Consider the following 22,194-nt stretch of genomic DNA (forward strand, 5'->3'; position numbering starts at 1 on the left):
GAAGGTCGGATATATTTGGTACATACCTCGGATTCTTAATCGACTAGAGTCGATTTTTTTGCTAACTGCGCTCTCTAAAGAAATCTTTAAGCAATTTTCAAGTTCTGTAGTGTTTAGAGTAAATTTAGAATCATACTACTTATGGATTTATCATAATAATGTATCATTCGAATTAATGTTTTTTTTTTATTTTTTTCAGATTAAATGGTTTACTTACTCGGAAAACGAAAAGAAACCCACTGAATTAGCAATAACTGAAATGAGTGTTTACGATTTGGTCAAACATTCAAAATTTGTGTTCCGTCCACGTAGTATAGTTAAGTCCAAACCTGCTCAAGATGAAAAAATGGGAAAAGTTTTAGACAGTTGTATAGAGGTAAAAATCATTATAGTGTACATTATAACTTCAAGCAAACAAAATTGATTGGATTTTATTAATGAGTTACATTATACCACAAAGCACTTGAATATCTAGGAGTGGAGTCTGCAGGGGCGTCATGTCATTTGTAATTTTAATTGGGGTTGGGGGGTGCAAGCATTATATATACAATACATTAAACAATACTATAGTAATAAAATTGATGTATTTTTTGTAAATTTTAGTCATTTTCAGGGTCAGGGGTCAGGCAAATGCCCCCCCCCCCTGACCCTGTCAAATGACGCTCCTGGGAGTCTGTTTAGAAAAATCTTCAGGAGAGTTAAGGAGACAAGGTATAAAGAAGATTTACACGAAATGGGGATAAGAAACTAGAGAACGGCGACCATGAAATAAAGAAAGTAGAGAAAGAAATTTTAGGACATGGGCCTCTAAGGCAAGTTGAACTATACAGAGTGGGCCAAAGAAACCAGTCCACCTCGATATTTCGCAGTATTTATTAGATTTTATGGAAATGACGAAACAGGTCGATTTGTGATCTAAAGGGGCACATTTTTACGGTACATATATCCGTCATGTGTCAACCCCCTCCCTTCCACTTCCCCTCCCCTTATTTTTGTATAGGCAATGGGGGTTGTGTGCTAGCTCATTTGAAAGGTTATTCAATTTTCTATTCAGTAATATAAACATTAACATAATTATTTATACAGGGTGTCCAAGAAAAAAAATTTTAAATTAAATTAATTGACACAAAAAGAAGAATGTATGTAATTTATTTAATTCAAAATACATTCTACTGCTGTCACAAAACATAAAAAAATGTTTTTTGATAAATAAACATTTCTTTTTGCTTAATTTTAATTTTCAAGCTGTTTTAAACTGTTTTAAATCAATCGCTAACTTTCTAGGGCTATGTAAAAGTGCAATGGTTAGATGGTAAAGAGGAAAATTGTTGGCCGCAAGATATAGAACTGATTCCAGAAACAACGGACTACGACTTTTCGGATGAAGAAACTTCTGAAGAAGATGCAGCTTGTGTTTCTTGGGAAACAGAAAGTATAGAATCGTATGCTGGTGATTTGACAGACGAAACAGTCTTGCAAAACTTGGCGGCTCGGTTAGATTTTGTTAGAAATAGGATAATTTATTTAAAAGATGCCTTCAAACAACATACTATATTGGAAACTTTTGTAGTAAGTAGTTTTTAAACTGTAGTCAAGTTGCATTGTTTTATTTAATATGTTTTTAATAATTAAAAACAAAATTAATCACAAATTAATGTAAATTCCAAATATTTTAATTCACAACAACAAAGTAGTTTGATTTATGCTTCTGTGGCTGATTGATGCTTCCATGTTCCAATGTATTGAGGAGTCTTTGCATTATGTCGTTTCTTTGGTGCCACTTTGTCGTTGTGGCTCACTGGTAATATCGATGTTTCTTCCGGGATGGATTTTTATCTGGATGAGCATTTTTCTGAGTAGGTAAGAGGAGAAAGCGCTTGTGATGAAATGGTCCTTTTCAGAATTTTTCATGCTAAAAAATAATAAAAAAAAATTAATTGAATTTACGATTTTACTGAAGTTAATAATATTAAAGTTTATGAATGAACACGGTGAGGTTGAATGAATGAATGCAGCTGTGGCTGTAACCTTCCTATGGAAAGGTATAATTGTGCGATGAGATCGGGAAAGCACAGAAAACCGATCCCTCCCTGTATGTGGCGGAGCTCGAAGTGAGCTATTTACCTTGATATGTGTATACGAATAATACGATAAAAAAGTGGAGTTATTATCTTGATAGTCCAGTCGGGATAACATTTGGCCTTGCATGGCGATCTGCCCAGAATTTTATTTCTCCAATCTTTAGGGAGGTCAGTAGTAGAGTAAATTTAAAATCGCGACTGAATTCCGCCGTTGCGTTAGCCGCCGTCTTGATTTTAAAGGAGAACCGTTTTTTGCTCAATATCCACCATTTTCAACTTTTCCACAAAAAGTGTGAGGACTGAAATTGTTAAAAATGCGATTTTCTATAATTTCTTTTTTACAATTTTTTTTGTTGAGTTGGGGGAAAATAGCAAAATAGTGACAATTAGAGCATAATAATTATTATTGGACTATCTCGTTTAGTATTAGTTTTACGACAAAAATGTACCTAAACTTACGTGCATAGAAATCGGCCCACTTAAAAATTTGGTCATTTTTGATGTCTCATATTTCCTAAACCTGTTGGTCGATTTAAGTGATTTTTTGAACATGTTATAGCCTGATTATTTAACAATACCACTGTAATAATATTGTTGCTAAACAGGTAAATTTTCATTGTATACCGGGTGTACCAATCAAACTGTGTTTTTTTCTCAAAGTTCGCATCACCCTGCTGAATATTCTAGCATTTATAAAATACTGAAATTAACACCCAAGTATAGCCTCAGGTTTTCTTAACATTCTGTTTGATTCATTCGTTTATGTTGGTTAATAAAAAAGCTAGGCACTTTAACAACTAGACAAGTTCTTTATCAATACACGGTGTTTCTAAATAAGTGCGACAAACTTTAAGGGATAATTCTGCATGAAAAAATAATGGCAGTTAGCTTTATAAACGTATGTCCGTAAATGTTTCGTTTCCGAGACACGGGATGTTGAATTTTTTCTTACAAACTGACGATTTATTGATTGCTTTAAAACCAGTTAAGATATGCAAATGAAATTTGGTAGGTTTTAAGAGATAAATTACTTTTAATGGGAAATAAGCCACAATTTTACCAAAAAAATGATTTTATTAACGTTTCGAAGCCAAATCGGGTTTCGTTGTCAAAATACAAAATAATATTTTGACAACTAAACCAGATTTGGGCTTCGAAACGTTAATAAGATCATTTTTTGGTAAAATTGTGGCTTATTTCCCATTAAAAGTAATTTATTATAAAAATGCCACAAGAAAACAGCTTCAGAACAACGTTTTAAGAGATAGTTATTGCGGATTTTTTGACATAAAATTGTTAATTTTATATTCACCATTAGCGTACATACCGGTAATATGATCGGTCATATTACACGTATGCCCGCTAATGGTGAATATTAAATTCTTAATTGTATGTCAAAAAATGTCCAATACCTACGTCTTAAAACCCACCAAATTTCATTGGCATATCTCACCCGGTTTTAAAGCAATAAAATAAATCGTCAGTTTGTAAGAAAAAATTCAACATCACGTACCTCGGAAACGAAACATTTGCGGACATACGTTTATAAAGCCAACTGTCATTATTTTTTCATGCAGAATTATCCCTTGAAGTTTGTCGCACTTATTTAGAAACACCGTGTATTGATAAAGAACTTGTCTAGTTGTTAAAGTGCCTAACTTTTTTATTAACCAACATAAACGAATGAATCAAACAACAGAATGTTAAGGCTATAGTTGGGTTTTAATTTCAGTATTTTATAAATGTTAGAATATTCCACAGGGTGATGCGAACTTTGAAAGAAAAAAACACGGTTTGATTGGTACACCCGGTATACAATGAAAATTTACCTGTTTAGCAACAATATTATTACAGTGGTATTGCTAATGTATCAGGTTATAACATATTCAAAAAATCACTTAAATCGGCCAACAGGTTTAGGAAATATGAGACATAAAAAATTACCAAAATTTTAATTGGGCCGATTTCTATGCACGTAAATTTGTACAAAAATGGAGAGATTTAAATTTTATACAATTTTGATCTGTTTAATTTTTTTGCCAAAGTCAATCTTGTTTTTGAGATGCTCCAAATTTTATAATTCTAACATTTAGGTGAGGTAAATAGTAGTATAAATTTAAAATCGCGACTGTTTTATTAAATGTCATTTATTCCTTGTAGTTGTTTATTTTATCCTGGTGTCATCATTTCTTAATCATCGCTTAGTATATTTACTGTAATTCTTCCCAGTATTCTCACGATTGTACTGATAATTATTTTGCTATAACTGTAGGTGAATATTCCTTTTAACTTCATGTAACAATTTTTTTTATTTTTAGTTCGTCAAAGATCTGCTGTTGATATACGAAAACTCGAGTTATTTGGATAAGCTTTTGGGTACCTCGTATTTTAGTCTAAAAAGTAAGCACTTTCAAGTGCTACTGCTACAAGCCAAAGAAAAAGCGAAATCTCTCGGCGTAGAATTGAGAGGGAGACTATTTTCTTGTGACAACTTCTGTCCGTCCATCGCGAAAATTAAAGTTGCTGAAAAAGAAAATATTAACAAAATGATCAAATTAGAAAATAAAATAAATGCACAAATTGAAAAGAAAGAGTGCAAAGACTCAACTGGTAAGCTTTTTTGTTTATAATTTCGAATTAAACATTTAGATTTGTAATAATTTAGACGAGAAAATAAAGCATTAGAACTCTAACTTTTTTAAAGTAAGATGGATCGTTATGAAACCTTTTGCATTCGATTCGGGAGAGTTTCAGGAAAATTCTTGAACACTTGGCATGAGGAACAAATGAAAATTTCATTGTTGTAGACGGAAAATGAATTTTACAAAGTGCATCTCAAAGTGTTAAAAAAATAAAAATTCACAACTTCGGGATAAGAAGTTTCAACGATTTTCATAATTAATTTCCATAAAACTGAAAGAGACGACGTAGTATGGTATAACTAGACCCAAACCCAGACATCCAAAGTGAAAGTTATCCTTCAACACCAAATTGTTCTATATGGTCCACATAATGTTCAGAAAAAAGTCATACCATTTTGAGTGTCGGGTTTGGGGGGGGGGGAGAGGGGAGAGAAATTGGTAAATTCGTAGTTTTTTACGTTTTTCGTCAATATTTCTAAAACTATGCAGTTTAGCATGAACAACCTTCTATACAAAAATATTCTACATAAAATTTTGAAATAAAAAAGGCCCTATGCATAATCCTTCTAAAATGAACGGTTCCAAAGTTACGGTGATGTATATTATAATTGGTCCAAAAAAGGCCTAACCCAGGCATCCAAAGTAAAAGTTTTCCTCCAACACCAATTTGAGCGTCCGGTTTGGGGGGAGATGGGGGAGAAGTCGGTAAATTAGTAGTTGTTTTACGTTTTTCGTCAATATTTCTAAAACTATGCTTTAACGTAAATTATGTTCTATACTCAGATTTTCTACATAAAATTTAAAACAAAAAAGGTCCAATACATAATTGTTATAAAATCAACGGTTCCAGAGTTACGGAGGGGGAAAAGTGGAGGTTTTCGATACTTTTTATATTTTTTGGGCAATTTATAATATTATTACTGATGAAAGAAATTTTTTGTAAATAAAATTTGCTATTTCAGTGGCCGATGGTATGTAAGTCATAAGCCCTTGAAGAAACGTCAACCTCACCACCCAAAATCATCATCAATTGTCCAAATAATATAAAAAGTATCGAAAACCTCCACTTTTCACCCTCCGTAACTCTGGAACCGTTGATTTTATAACAATTATGTATAGAACCTTTTTTGTTTTAAATTTTATGTAAAACATTTTTGTATAGAACATTGTTTACGCTAAAGCATAGTTTTAGAACTGTTGACGAAAAACGTAAAAAAACTTATTGTTTTTTTTATGAACTGTAATTTACCGACTTCTCTCCCATCTCCCCCCCCCCTCCCCCCAAACCGGACGCTCAAAATGATGTAACTTTTTACTGAACACTTTTACTTTGGATGTCTGGGTTATGCGTTTTTTTGGACCAATTACACTATACTACCTCCGTAACTTTGGAACCGTTCATTTTAGAAGAATTATGCATAGGACCTTTTTTATTTCAAATTTAATGTAGAATATTTTTGTATTGGGACCGTGCAAGTTCGGCAAAGCGACCTCTATTTCTACTCTCTGTAATTTTATTCGCACTTTTAATTATATTGGCCAATTATATTAGTCCTGGTTGCTGGATAATTGTCAAGGCCATAGTCCAAAAAAAATTATAAGAAGAAAAACTAAGATGCAGGTTATGTTATGCAAACGTAAACAATTGTATGTAGTAAATAAAATTAGTTATTAAAATGCAGTACTGCAAGCAAAATACAATTAATTAAATTTACCTTTATATAATAATTGCATATCATATTAATATTGTGGAGCAATATATAATTTTTCTGCTTCAATGACAGAAGGTATGAAATATACGTCAATTTGACAATTTCAATTGACAATATGAATTATTTAAGATAGTTGCAATATTTCTCCGCGACTCGCGCACGGTCGTTTCTCGTTTCCCTTCCAAGTACTTGCACACCGCGAATAGAAGGTGGTTCATTTTAGAAATTTTGACGAAAAACCTAAAAAACTACGAATTTACCGACTTCTCCCCCCCCCCCCAACCGGACGCTCAAAATAGTGTGACTTTTTTCTGAACATTATGTGGACCATATAGAACAATTTGGTGTTGGAGGATAACTTTCACTTTGGATGTCTGGGTTATGCCATTATTTGGATCAATTTTATCATACTAACGGTGCATACCCGGATACCGGGCACCAGGTACCTCTTACAGCTTCGCCGATCCAATATTCCTGTTCAGCGACCTCAAAAACACCCGAGTATGAAAATTGAACTAATTTCCATGATTATTTTCCTAGTTGTTTATTTTTTTTTTTGAACACTGAGATGCACTTTGGAAAGTGCATTTTCCGCCTACAACAATGCAATTCTCATTTGTTCCTCATGCCCGTGTGTTTAAGAATTTTCCTGAAGCTCTCCCGAATCGAATGCAAAAGGGTCATAACGATCCTTCTTACTTTACAAATGTTTGAGGTTTAGGTGATTTTAGTGCTTTATTTCCTCGCCTAATTGTTTTAATACTAAGCCTTCTTTCACTGACTTCGTCTTCTTAAGGAGTCGTCTTCTTTCGAAGATTGGCGATCATCATGACGATTTGTATTATGTTTATAGCTGCCCTAAAAATAGGTTAGACGAGCAATTAAGCCACTCCTTGAGATTGCGTAGCTATGACGTAGCTATATCATACTAATTTGAAATTTTTTACATAAATGTGTTAAAATCCTCCTCATTCCTCTAGCCCTTATCGTGTCGTCGTGACACTCTAAATATTGTTAACTTGCTGTCTCTATTGGCTAAGATCCTGTGTCAGAGAGAAGGCTTCATGTAGGGATTTTCTCACCGGAGTCTTCATTTGGTCTGCCCATCATGTTGGAGGCAGTGGCGGCTCGTAACACTTTAAGAAGGTTCTGCCAGAATTCGGACAGCCGCCAAAATTTTTAGTGACGGGTTCACGATATTGTCAAAAAAGGTATAACAAAAATTAAAAAAAAATAGGCGCGGATACTTTTACCTTATGTATGTTATTTGAGGTGCCAAGAAATTGTCAAAAATTTATCAAAACAGTTCCGTAAATTAATTAATAATAAAAAAACTCTCAACTTAACACCAGTATTTTGCTGCTGGTAATACTTGAAGTTTGTTATTACGATTTAGTCTCTATTTACAAAATTATAAAAATAATACTATTTCTTTAATTACACACATGTACAAAGTTGTGTAATATCACTTTTAAAGTTATGAAGTACATTTTTCTTTTTGGTTGCAAAGTTTTTAATGACTTTATTATTAAAATTATCAATACCATTTACAAAATGCTTTTCTGCAGATAGCATACCTAAAGCACTAAGTCGTTCTTCTTTCATTGTATTTCTAAGGAATGTTTTAATTCGTTTTAACATCGAAAACAACGTTCTGCTTCAGATGTTGATATAGGAATGGTAACTAAAATACTTAAAAGTTTAATAGTTTCTTCAAATGTCCTTTTAAACCTTCCTCATTTAATAAAACTGATAGTGGAACAGACCCAGAGGTAGTACTTAATTCGTCTCGCTAATACAGTACTTCTAATTCAGTTTTAAACCGAGTTTTCTTTAAAAATTAAAATTGTCTCCATGTTTCATTAAGAATTGATTCGGGGAACTGATGCTTATAAGCAGAAAACTTCTCCGACATAAATAAATTAGAAGCAACTAAATGTCCGGAGAAGGTAGACCTTTGAAAGACCTGGAACTTTGAATATGAACCTTTAAGTCGTTATCTAATTCAGCGCTAAAATTGACCAGCTCCTTAAATATGCCTCTATTTTCTGAATTTTCTTTTTCGTCGTGACTTCTTAAAGTTAGCTCGAAAGCTCCACAAAACCTTATAAAATTTGTGTTTTTTTTTTCTAACGAAAAACCACCAAAAAAGTTTTTAAGATACTAATCTGATTCATTGTCAATTAATACCTTAAGAAATAATAACTTAAGAAATAATCAAAATATTATGTATATGTACTACACCCACGAATATGATGCACTAAAAGTTTAATTATAAATGCAAAATCTTTTTAACAGAAAACAGATATAATAAAAGCGACAAGCCAGTACCCTTGTGCCCGGCACAAAGATTCTCATTGAAAGGTATACTAATAGTCCAGTATAGTTCTTTCTCTGTCACTTACATAGAATGGTCGTAACATCTTTCTCTTTTCAGCCGTGCCAGTACCTATTTTGGCACAAGATTCTCTTTTCGAATAATTTCCGCTGTAAGTGGCAGGGATTGTATTACGCCATAGTTGCCAGATTTTATATAATTTATGAAGATAAAAAGAAATACACACAAGAAAATTAATAGTCGTTAAAAGATTTTGAAGATAAAAAATATGTTTCTGCATAGTTAGCAAGGTAGTGCCATGGCTCTATGGCACTACCTCACGGGCCGTCACTGGTTGGAGGTCTTCCTGTTGGTCTTTATCCATCCATCGAATGGCACTACAGCCCAAACCAATCATTTCGATTTACTGCTATTCTTTTCCATGAACGCGTTTTTAGGAGGTTTTTGGCATCTTGGTCTACTTCGTCTTCCCATCTCTTTTTTGGTCTTCCAACAGGTCTTTTTCCTTGCATTAAATTCCACTAAATTCCTTGGTCCACCGTAATCTCTGCAGTTTAGTGTATATTCTGCTAGTGTTAGTTCGCTATATTGTTCGTATATTTCTTTATTATACCGAATTCGCCAGTTGTTATTTTCACTTATTGGGCCCAGTATCTTCCGTAATATTTTTCTTTCAAACACGTCTAAGGCATCGGCAGATTTCTGTGTCAAAACCCATGTTTCACACCCATAATTTACTATGGACCTGATTATTGTCTTTGTCTTATAGACCCGGAGTTTTGTTTTCCGGTGTATGTCTCGCGATTTGAATATGTGGCCCATCGGGAAATAGGCTTTATTTGCCTAACCTTGTATTTATTTCCGGTTCTTCTTTATTCTATTCTAAGTACGTGAATCTATTCACGTGTTCTATATCGTCTACAGTTGAGTCCGCGAGTCTTTACCCGTGCGTCGTCATTTAAAGCATACGAAATAAGTCGGAAATTTACTAAACGCAACGGCACGTGGATATTATTCCGATCACGGGTTATAGTATAAAATTTGACGTTATCAAATAAATAGAATGTCAAATTTAAGTTTTGCTTTAAAATTTTGGTGCATAATTACAGCTACATTTGAAGTAGCTTAATAAATTATTTTATTATCATTGATTAATAAATAAATAAACAATTTATAAAAAAATTCGATAACATATTTTCTTTTTATTATTTTATTCACTTTGACGGAACCTTAAACACAAACATTCAACTGTGTCAACAATGAGGTTAGTTTTGTATGTTGTCAAAATTTATCGTAAAATAACGTAAACTTATTACAAAATTTCTAACTCCAATATAAAATTAGTTGTGAAAACAACTGTTTGTACACTATAAAAAACTTCAAAATGCAAAAATTCGACAAAATAACAGCAAAAAATTCAACAAACTGACAGCCACAAAAGTAAACAAACCAAAACGTCAGAAATTGTACTTACAATGTGTGAAGACATCCCCAATCGTCTTTCTTTGTACCTATCTCTTTTCAATGCACTGAGTCTAAATCGTTCATAAAAATAACATGTGTCTTTACTTAATAACAGGCGGCAGCTCGTTTGTCATTAATTTCATGCGTGGAAGAGAATGATGCTAAATAAAAAGTATGTGTTTTATCTCGCCAGGTATTAATGACGCACGGGTAAAGACTCGCGGACTCAACTGTATAAAGCGTTGTTGTTGCGCCGGCCTATTTGATCTAGTTTGTATGAGTAGTTTTGTTTTATTTGTAGTTATTGCTAGCCCTACAGCTTCTGCACTCTGTTTGAACTCAACGTAGTTTTCTTCCACCGCATTCATTGTGCTGCTCATTATGTTTATATCGTCTGCTTATGCTGCTCATTGGGTAGATTTGTTTGTAAGTATGTTATTTCCGCTCACCGTCAACCGTCTAATTACATATTCAGGAACAAGATTAAAAAGCGTTGGAGCCAGTCCGTCGCCTTGTTTCAGTCCTTGCGTTATCATAAACGCATCAGTGATCTGCCCTTGAATACATCCACGTGTGTGCTGTTACTACTGGTCTTCCGCCTTATCCCTTTCCTGGAAATTAATTGTAACTTCGAACTGTGCTTCGAACAAAGTTACACTGCGTGCTGCAAATGAATGACTTTCATCTCAAGATATATATATATATATATATATATATATATATATATATATATATATATATATATATATATATATATATATATATATATATAATCGGTTTATAACGTTCTACGACGTCTTCCGATTCCCAATCGCCATTGCTCTCGATCGTAGCACATGTCTTCGTTCAAGCCTCTTTCTCCGATTTCCCTATGGATTCCTTCTATCCAGCTTTTCCTAGGTCTTCCTCTCTTCCGCCGTCCTTTTGGTGCCCATCGTAGCACTTGCTTGGGTAATCTGTCTTCTTCCATACGTTGTACGTGGCCAAACCATCTTAGTTGCTTTGTTTTTATATCGTCCATTATTGTATGCTTTACATCCATTATCTCCAATATTCTTGTATTTCTGATTTTTTGTATTCTTGATATACCAGCAGATCTTCTCCAGAAGTCCATTTCAGTTGTTCTGAGCATATTTTCGGATTTTTCTTTAAGTGGCCAAACTTCGCTGCTGTATGTTATAATGCTCTTAACAATGCTGTTATAGATGTTACGTTTATTTTCTTTGGAGATACTTTGGTCCCATAGGATTTTGTTCAATAATGCGATAGCTTTCCTTCCTTGTGTGCACCTTTCTTGGATATTCTTGTCCAACGTTCCATCTTGTGTAATTGTAAGACCCAAGTATTTATATTCCTGACAGTGATTAATAGTTATTTCATTTTCCAACGCTAGATCCTGCTGTATACCTCCAACGCACATATATTCCGTTTTCTTGGTATTCACTTCTAAACCCCAGTTCCGGTACTCTTCTATGATTTTTCGGGTCATATGTTCAATATCGTGATAATCCTGGGCCATAAGAATCTGATCATCCGCAAAACATAGAGTGTATAGCATGTTATCATCATTTAGCGGTATACCCATATTCTTACATTTCCTTTTCCAGGATTTCAAAACTTGCTCTAAATATATTTTAAATAGTGTCGGCGATAGACAGCAGCCCTGTTTAAGACCCTTATTCACTTCAAATCCTGACGAGATTTCCTTGCCTAGCTTAACTTTTGCTATATTATGTTGGTATAGATTTTTTACAGCTTTAATGAGGTTCAGACTGATGTTAGTTTTTTCGAGGGCTTCCCAAAGTTTACTTTGTGGTACAGTATCGTATGTTTTTTTTAAGTCTATGTACACTAAATGCAGTTCTTGATTGTAGGCTATTTGTTTGTCTATTAACTGTGTTACACAATATAGGTGGTCAGGGGTGGATCTGCCAGCGCGGAAACCGGCTTGCTCTTCGGCCTCTAAGTCCTTGTATTCTTCTTCTATTTTATTTTTGATAATTTTTCCGTAAACTCTGCTGATGGTGCTTGTGACAGATATTCCCCGGTAATTATCGTATATATTTTTACTGCCTTTCTTGTGTATTGTAGAAATTACAGACAATTGCCATTCTTTTGGTATGACTTCGCCATTCATACATCTATTAAATAGATCTCTTAGGTATTCATACAGGGTGTTGCTACCGTATTTGATCTCAAGATAATTTTAAAAATAAAATAAAAAAATATGAAAAAAAAATTTTAAGAAACGCTTTTCTGTAGTTACGAGTGACTAAAGTTAAAAATATTATAAAAAAAATCATCTAAGAAGCAAAACATAAAAAAAATTGTTACTCGAAGGATTATTCGAAAAAACTGTTAGACAGATAAAGTATACAAAAATCTCACACATTCGTTACAAAATTGAAAAAATCTAACACATTCGTTAAAGAAAAGCGTGGGGCACGTCTTCATCGAATAAACGGTTTGAGGATCGATACTTTTTTACTTTTCGCGCCCCACGCTTTTCTTTAACGAATGTGTTAAATTTTTTCAATTTTTAACGAATGTGTGAGATTTTTGTATATTTAATCTGTCTAACTGTTTTTTTCGAATAATCCTTTGAGTTTGAATTTTTTTTATTTTTTGCTTTTTAGATGATTTTTGTTATTTATAATATTTTTAATTTTAGTCACTCGTAACTATAGAAAAGCGTTTCTTAAAAAAAATTTTTTATATTTTTTTATTTTTTACTTTTTAGTCTTACACTTTTTAAACATTAAAATATATCGTCATGCTTACAAAAGGATGTATACAGGGTGAGTCATAAGGAACTGTACATACTCCTACCTCGTATATGGGGGATAACAAATGACCATTAAAAAGTGTCTGCACCCATTGTTTAATAATATACAGGGCGAGTTTCGCATTTTGACAGAAATTTGTATTCGTCATAATTTTTGAACGGTCAGATCGATGTGTCTTTTATTTTGACCAATCGTTACACTGTTACCACCTAATCAACTAATTTATTCAAACTAGAAAAAAATCAGGTCCGGCTTTAAAAAAATTAGTTCGTTTGGGTCTTAGAAAAAATTTCACCCTGTATACGCTTTTTGAAAACTCTAATATAAATTTTACAAATTAGACAAATAGACAAATAAAATGGCATATTTATTTTTTTCCGCACACGATTACATAATTTTTTATAAAAAAATCAAATTTCACTATGAATTAAAAGTTTATAAAAATAATAAACTTAAAGATAAAACCCATAACTAAATTAAAATTCATGGAGACGTTTCAATTATTACTTTAATCATCGTCAGAATAATAAGCTTCTTGAGCGGATGCTTTTAAATAATTTTAAAGGAACAAACATAATTAATGAAAACGTAAAAAATGACATTGACAATCATTGGGTTAAGTTAATAATTTCAAACACGCCATGTCTTGTTGCGTGTTTAAGGGTGGCTTCAAAAGAAATATGGATAATGCCTCCTTGATGCTGAGTTCTGTTGGAGAACTTGCATGACCAATGATTGAGAAGTCCTTACGACTAATAGGGTGGTTAGAATCAGTCATATGTTGGAATACTGCTGAATTTGGAACTGTTCTTGATCGTCTTCCTAAGTGAGGAGTGATACCTAAGTGTTCGCAACATCTGACATTAAAGTGACGTCGAGTCTTCCCGACGTACGTAGCTGCACAGCTACTACATTTGAATTGGTATATAATGTTAGATGCGAGATCACTAGGAATCATGAATCAAATGTAGTAGCTGTGCAGCTACGTACGTCGGGAAGACTCGACGTCACTTTAATGTCAGATATTGCGAACACTTAGGTATCACTCCTCACTTAGGAAGACGATCAAGAACAGTTCCAAATTCAGCAGTATTCCAACATATGACTGATTCTAACCACCCTATTAGTCGTAAGGACTTCTCAATCATTGGTCATGCAAGTTCTCCAACCGAACTCAGCATCAAGGAGGCATTATCCATATTTCTTTTGAAGCCACCCTTAAACACGCAACAAGACATGGCGTGTTTGAAATTATTAACTTAACCCAATGATTGTCAATGTCATTTTTTACGTTTTCATTAATTATGTTTGTTCCTTTAAAATTATTTAAAAGCATCCGCTCAAGAAGCTTATTATTCTGACGATGATTAAAGTGATAATTGAAACGTCACCATGAATTTTAATTTAGTTATGGGTTTTATCTTTAAGTTTATTATTTTTATCAAGTTTAAGGGTGTGTCCTTATCTACATAAATTAAAAGTTTGGTAAAGTGAACCATAGATTTAAAAAAAAATAACTTTTATTACAAAAATTAATTTTTTTTGCACAAATAAGTAATTTATGTTACCATCGAATCAACTGATTTATTCAAACTAGAGAAAAATCAGGTCCGGATTTAAAAAATTAGTTCGTTTTGGTCTTAGAAAAAATTTCACCCTGTATACGCTTTTTGAAAACTCTAATATGAGTTTTACAAATAAGACAAATAGGCAATTAAAATGGCATATTTATTTTTTTCCCCACACGATTACTTAATTTTTTATTAAAAAATCAAATTTGTCAAAATCGGAATTTTAACCTAAAAATGAAAAAAAAATGAACTCACGGTTTAACTCGCTACAACTCTGTTCCATTTTAATATTTTTTTTTTTTAAATTTTTACAGCACATACGTCTTACCATTGTGAAGACTATGAAAATTGTTGTAGACTTTCAGTCTTCTTCTTGTAAAAGTTGCAAACTTCTAAATCGCAAAAATTAGGTGGAAAAATTTAAAATTTATCAATTTGATCACGTCTATGTTAAATTATAGAGTCCAAAAGAAGTGTTATGAGAAGTTTTAGATCTAGACGTGTTATAGAAAAAAAGGTAAAACTTTTAATTTTAAGAAAAACGTTGTTTTTGTAAATTAATTTTTGTAAAAAAAGTTAATTTTTTTAAATCTATGCAAAAACTTTGCCAAACTTTTTATGCATAGTCAAATTTGATTTTTTAATAAAAAAAAGTAAGTAATCATGTGGGGAAAAATAAATATGCCATTTTAATTGCCTATTTGTCTTATTTGTAAAATTCATATTAGAGTTTTCACAAAACGTATACAAGGTGAAATTTTTTCTAAGACCCAAACAAACTAATTTTTTAAATCCGGGCCTGATTTTTTTCTAGTTTGAATAAATCAGTTGATTGGGTGATAACATAAATTAAATATTTGTTCAAAAAAAATTCATTTTTGTAATAAAAGTTATTTTTTTTAAATCTATGGTTCACTTTACCAAACTTTTAATTATTCATAGTCAAATTTGATTTTTTTTATAAAAAATTATGTAATCGTGTGGGGAAAAAAATAAATATGCCATTTTAATTACCTATTTGTCTAATTTGTAAAAATCATATTAGAGTTTTCAAAAAGCGTATACAGGGTGAAATTTTTTCTAAGACCAAAACGAACTTATTTTTTAAATCCGGGCCTAATTTTTTTCTTGTTTGAATAAATCAGTTGATTGGTGGTAAAATAAATTAAATATTTGTTAAAAAAAAGTAATTTTGGTAATAAAAGTTAATTTTGTTAAATCTATGGTTCACTTTACCAAACTTTTAATTCATAATCAAATTTGATTTTTTTTTTATAAAAAATTAAGCAATCGTGTGCGGAAAAAAATAAATATGTTATTTTAATTGCCAATTTGTCTAATTTGTAAAATTCATATTAGAGTTTTCAAAAAGCTTATACAGGGTAAAATTTTTTCTAAGACCCAAACGAACTAATTTTTTTAAAGCCGGACCTGATTTTTTCTAGTTTGAATAAATCAGTTGATTAGGTGGCAATAGTGTAACGATTGACCAAAATAAGAGACACATCGATCTGACCGTTCAAAAATTATGACGAATACAAATTTCTGTCAAAATGCGAAACTCGCCCTGTATATTATTAAACAATGGGAGCAGACACTTTTTAATGGTCATTTGTTATTCCCCATAGGAGCCTCTATACGAGGTAGGAGTATGTACAGTTCCTCATGACTCACCCTGTATGATAGACACATTTTTTGCATTTATTTCAACATTTGATGCATATATTGTACATTTTCTGTAATTTCTTCATACATTTCCTAAATCAAAATCACTATTTACACCTATTACAGTTTTCGCAGTCTTCCATCTCTTCTAATGCTTTACTATTGCACGGTGTAGACCCTGTTAATTTCTGGCGAATAACGAATTCTAATGTTAATTGTAGCACGAAATGTCTCCACCGGTGGTTTTTCTAAGACTACGTTAAAAACACGAATTTTTTGAATTCGAATTTTGTTTGAAGTTTTGTTTCGTATCGTATTGAAATTTGACACGAATAAGCGCCGATGTTTATATAAACAACGATAATGAGCGTTCAAAATCGTTGCCGCTTAGGATGTTTATAAACATGATGCACAAACATGAAAAGTAGTTGGAATCGCCAAAAAATTTGAAACTTTATTGTTTATTTATGAAGCATAACGTAAACAATTGACGTAAAAAGTGAAATTATGTATATTTCATATAATTAGCTACAATCTGTAAAAGTTTCAAGTTTCTACATTGTAAAAAAAAACAAGACAATTTAAGCATTTTCCATTAAAATGGTTTTTTTTATTTAAACAATAAACATAAAAAAATTGTATTGACTATTCGTGTATTGTTCCCGCGAATGCATATATGTCTGCAAATTTTCATGCTTTTACATTGAATAAAAGGCAGTCAAATATTGAATGGGTTGCATATGTGAGTCCATATTAAATATAGTAATGAAACACAGACTTACTCACAATCATTTAATTATACTTTGACGACCGGTTTCGATCTCTACAATATACAGATCATCTTCAGGTCGGCGTTACAAGTAGTTAAATGCTACAATAAGAGAAAACTTGTGTTAGACCAGTGTCTGATTGAAGAGATGTTAATAGAAAGCCAAATTTAAAAAAATTTTTATAAAATTTTTTGACATAAAGGTTTGCAACTGTTGACATTTCAGAATATTGGTATATACAAAGTCAAACCTATGAGTAAAAATGCTCATAGTCATGTATGTGCAAATGGGTGCATACAGTTTGAATTTGTTGAAATTAAAATTTTTAACCATTAAAAAACAAAATAAACATAAACTGACTTAAATATGCTTCCAAATTCAAAGTAGTAATAATAAAAGAGATAGTAATATTGTTCTAATCTACTTACATGCCGTTACAAGGATTGCGTTGCAACTTAGTTGTTGTCATATTAGTACGTCCAAATTATGCTAATTGGTTTGTTGGGATAGTGATAGGGTAAACAGACATGTTACGTAGGTTAAAACACAGTAAGATTTCGAATTTGGAATGGATCCTGAAGGAAGATGCGTATGTGAAACGGGTGATGTTTTGTTAGAATGGAGAAAGACAATGCTCCAGGAGTTGCGTATTAATTGTAGCAAAGTATGAAATGTTATTCTAGGCTCTTGTACAAATGTGATGGTCTTAGCTCGTAGATGTTATACGATGCGGGCAGAGGTCAAAGCATAGGAAATGACAAATAGGAAAATGTTGTCATAAATTAATCTAATTTAAGATATGTTGTTCTCAGTAAGTTAACTGAGGGATGTCATAAGTATAATAATATCATAATATTATGAAGTAGTAAGTGCCATACACTGTGAAACTATGAAGTGTATAGAAATTAAAGGAAAGCTAGTTAGTTAAATGAAAAAATATTAATATCAAAACATCGGTTAAGAAACTTTAAATTGAAAAATTGAAAAAGGTAAGAAATTGATAAAATTTCTTACTTTTTTACTAATTACTAATTTTATCAATTTCTTACCTTTTTCAATTTTTCAATTTAAAGTTTCTTAACCGATGTTTTGATATTAATATTTTTTCATTTAACTAACTAGCTTTCCTTTAATTTCTATACACTTCATAGTTTCACAGTGTATGGCACTTACTACTTCATAATATTATGATATTATTATACTTATGACATCCCTCAGTTAACTTACTGAGAACAACATATCTTAAATTAGATTAATTTATGACAACATTTTCCTATTTGTCATTTCCTATGCTTTGACCTCTGCCCGCATCGTATAACATCTACGAGCTAAGACCATCACATTTGTACAAGAGCCTAGAATAACATTTCATACTTTGCTACAATTAATACGCAACTCCTGGAGCATTGTCTTTCTCCATTCTAACAAAACATCACCCGTTTCACATACGCATCTTCCTTCAGGATCCATTCCAAATTCGAAATCTTACTGTGTTTTAACCTACGTAACATGTCTGTTTACCCTATCACTATCCCAACAAACCAATTAGCATAATTTGGACGTACTAATATGACAACAACTAAGTTGCAACGCAATCCTTGTAACGGCATGTAAGTAGATTAGAACAATATTACTATCTCTTTTATTATTACTACTTTGAATTTGGAAGCATATTTAAGTCAGTTTATGTTTATTTTGTTTTTTAATGGTTAAAAATTTTAATTTCAACAAATTCAAACTGTATGCACCCATTTGCACATACATGACTATGAGCATTTTTACTCATAGGTTTGACTTTGTATATACCAATATTCTGAAATGTCAACAGTTGCAAACCTTTATGTCAAAAAATTTTATAAAAATTTTTTTAAATTTGGCTTTCTATTAACATCTCTTCAATCAGACACTGGTCTAACACAAGTTTTCTCTTATTGTAGCATTTAACTACTTGTAACGCCGACCTGAAGATGATCTGTATATTGTAGAGATCGAAACCGGTCGTCAAAGTATAATTAAATGATTGTGAGTAAGTCTGTGTTTCATTACTATATTTAAAAGGCAGTCAAATTAACGTCTAAAGATTTGACGCAAACGATTAAACTAAAGAAAAGCGTTTAATAAATGAAGAAAGACTAAACTGTTCAACTATTGAGCGTAGTCATTATTTATTTTCCAGTTAAAAAAAATATACACTCAGCGCCAAAATTAACGCACCATCTTAAAAATGGGACATTTTTATTGTCTCATATTTCCTAAACCTGTAGTCCGATTTTAGTGATTTTTTAAATATATTATAGATTTATTCTTCAAGAATATCGATGTAATAATATTGTTGCTAAACAGATAAGTGTCATTGTATACCGGGTGTAACAATGATAGTGTGTTTTTTCCTCAAAGTTTGGAACACCCTGTGGAATATTCTAGCGTATATAGAATATTGAAATTACAACTCAATTATAACCTTAGGCTATCTTAACATTTTGCTTTTTGATTCATTCGCTTATGTTGGATAATAAAAAAGTTAGGTACTTTAACAACTAGCAACTTGCTTCATCAATACAGGGTGTTTCTAAATAAGTGCGACAAACTTTAAGGGGTAATTCTGCATTAAAAAATAATGACCGTTTGCTTGATAAACGTATGTCCGCAAATGCTTCGTTTCCGAGATACGGGATGTTGAATTTTTTCTTACAAACTGACGATTTATTTATTGCTCTAAAACCGGTTGAGATATGCAAATGAAATTTAGTAGGTTTTAAGAGGTAGTTATTACGCATTTTTTGACGTACAATTAAGAATTTTATATTCACCATTGGCGTGCATACGGGTCATATTACTTGGTCATATTATCTCTGCCAATCGTAATTTCATGTCCCAGGTATTCTACGAGTTCTATTTCTTTCCTACCAATACTGATGTTCTGGTTGGGTACCAAATTTGTCATTATTTTTGTTTTCGAGATGTTTATATTTAAACCTACATTTTCTGTAGCCTCAACGAGTTCCTGTACCATCTCTCTTGCCATACCTAGATCCTCAGCTACTAAGACTATATCATCGGCGAAACGTAAGTTGTTTAGGTATTCTCCATCTATTTTTATTCCCTTTGTCATCCAATCCAAACTCTTGAAAGCATGTTCTAAGACCGTATTAAAAAGTTTAGGTGACATTGGGTCTCCTTGTCTAACACAGTGGTTGTTGCCTGTAAGTATATTTTGTATAATAATTTTGTATACCTATAATCTAGCCTGCATTCTTTAAGCGCCTGTAATATTTTACTAAGCTCAACTGTATCAAATGATTTGTGAAAATCGATAAAAACCAGAACTAGAGGTTTATTGTATTCCACTACTTTCTCTATTAGTGTTTTTATACTTTGTAGATGGTCATTTGTTCCGTAACTTTTTCGGAATCCTGCCTGTTCTCTTGGTTGATAAGTCTCTAACTTTCTTTCCATTCTCTTAACTATTATTCGCGTAAATAACTTAATAAATGGCTGAGGAGGCTAATCGGTCTGTAATTCTCTAAATTGGCCTTGTCTCCTGCTTTGTATAATAGAATATTACTATTACACCAAACAGTCTCTATGTGTTTAAATAAAAGAGATGGTGTAAAATGTTTTAGCACCTTCAACTCCACTAACACCAGACAGCACAGAAATTTCTTCATCAGCGACACAAGACAATCTTTGCGTAGAACTTCTTTCGATGCTCAAAGTACGAATGGATTTAGCTTATGCCGAAATAATAAGTCGTATCGGTGGTAGTCAAGCATTCACCGTATTAACGAAAGCTTCCGAAAATGTGGCGACGCCGTCCAGCTCCACACCTTTACCGAGTGTGCCCACAACTCCCGACGACTCGTTTTCATCGTTAAGTCCCTTGAAATCGAAGTTTTTGACAAGGACATCCGGAGATAATGAGCCTTATACACTTATTGATGATGCGCCGGTTACGCATCACTATTATGGAACCAAGTTTGAACCTACAGATCTTCAGAGGTAAGTTATTAGGCAGTAGAGCAAAAATTTAGGATCGCGTAAATACACTTACGAGTAAAAAAATCGACTCACTCGATGAATTTGAGTTTGTGCTTAGTAATTTTATGTTTTGTGTTGCTTTGAATTATTAAAACAGTTAATGCAAAAAAATATTCTCTATTATAGAGCTTCCAAAAAATAATTGTAAAATTTGCGTACTTCTGTATGGCATAGAGCAGGGGTTTCCAACTTACAGGGCATTGAGCGCCAAACTAGAAACTTTTGGTCTGGGTGCGGGCCGGACTTTATAGGCTATTAGGTTTCTGTAAACAAAACAAATCATTATATCTTTATTATCTTCGTGCTTATAGACGGAGAGGCAGCGCCGAAAAATCTCTCTGAATTTACTAAATCTAGTTTTTTCACAGTTGATTACTGCGATTGTGTAGAGAAACATACTGCGGTCGGTCAAGCGAAACGTAGAACAGGGGTTACTGATAGGTTATCAAAGTTGCTTTACTACGAAGGTAATGCAATCAATTTACACATTCTAAATAGAATATGTATAAATAAAAGTTATTATAGTCGGTCCGAGACAGAGCCGGTCGGTCGGCCCCAGTGAATGTACAAGGTTATTCACTATATTTTGACCCCCTGGAAACTGCTTTATTTGCAGAATTAGAAAAAAATGTAAAATACAAAAGTTATTCGATTTTTAAATTACGATTTTTTGACATATATATCGTACTAGTGACGTCATCCATTTGGGCGTGATGACGTAATCGCCTTTTTTTTAATGGTAATAGGGGTGGAGTGCTATCTTATTTGAAAGGTTATTCAATTCCCTATTCAGTAATATAAACATTAACATGATTAATTATACAGGGTGTCCACAAAAAACTTAAATTAAATTAATTGACACTAATTAATTAAATTAATTGACATTAATTGAAAAATGTATGTAATTTATTTAATTTAAAATACATTTTACTGCTTTTAAAAAATAGAAATAAAGGTTTATTGCACAAATAAATATTGATTTTTGCTTAAATTCAATGTTCAAACTGCCCAGAGGCAGATGGGTGGCAGCTTGAACATTGAATTTAAGTGAAAAGTAATGTTTATTTGTTTAATATAAACATTTATTTCTGTTTTCTGACAGCAGTAGAATGTAGTTTGAATTAAAT

The 22,194-nt window shown here is 32.3% G+C and overlaps 1 protein-coding gene across 1 annotated transcript in view; it reads left to right on the top strand.

Moving 5' to 3' along the window:
• Positions 1 to 22,194, top strand: part of LOC114329209 ((E3-independent) E2 ubiquitin-conjugating enzyme) — a 53,033-nt gene that overhangs the window by 23,786 nt on the left and 7,053 nt on the right. The window contains exons 8-11 of the mRNA XM_050641631.1: positions 200 to 376; positions 1,285 to 1,569; positions 4,400 to 4,691; positions 20,653 to 21,028. Of these exons, the coding sequence (XP_050497588.1) occupies positions 200 to 376; positions 1,285 to 1,569; positions 4,400 to 4,691; positions 20,653 to 21,028 (1,130 nt within the window). The remainder of the gene's footprint in view (positions 1 to 199; positions 377 to 1,284; positions 1,570 to 4,399; positions 4,692 to 20,652; positions 21,029 to 22,194) is intronic.

Source organism: Diabrotica virgifera, chromosome 1 (assembly GCF_917563875.1).
Source record: "Diabrotica virgifera virgifera chromosome 1, PGI_DIABVI_V3a".
Classification (NCBI taxonomy): Eukaryota; Metazoa; Arthropoda; class Insecta; order Coleoptera; family Chrysomelidae; genus Diabrotica; species Diabrotica virgifera.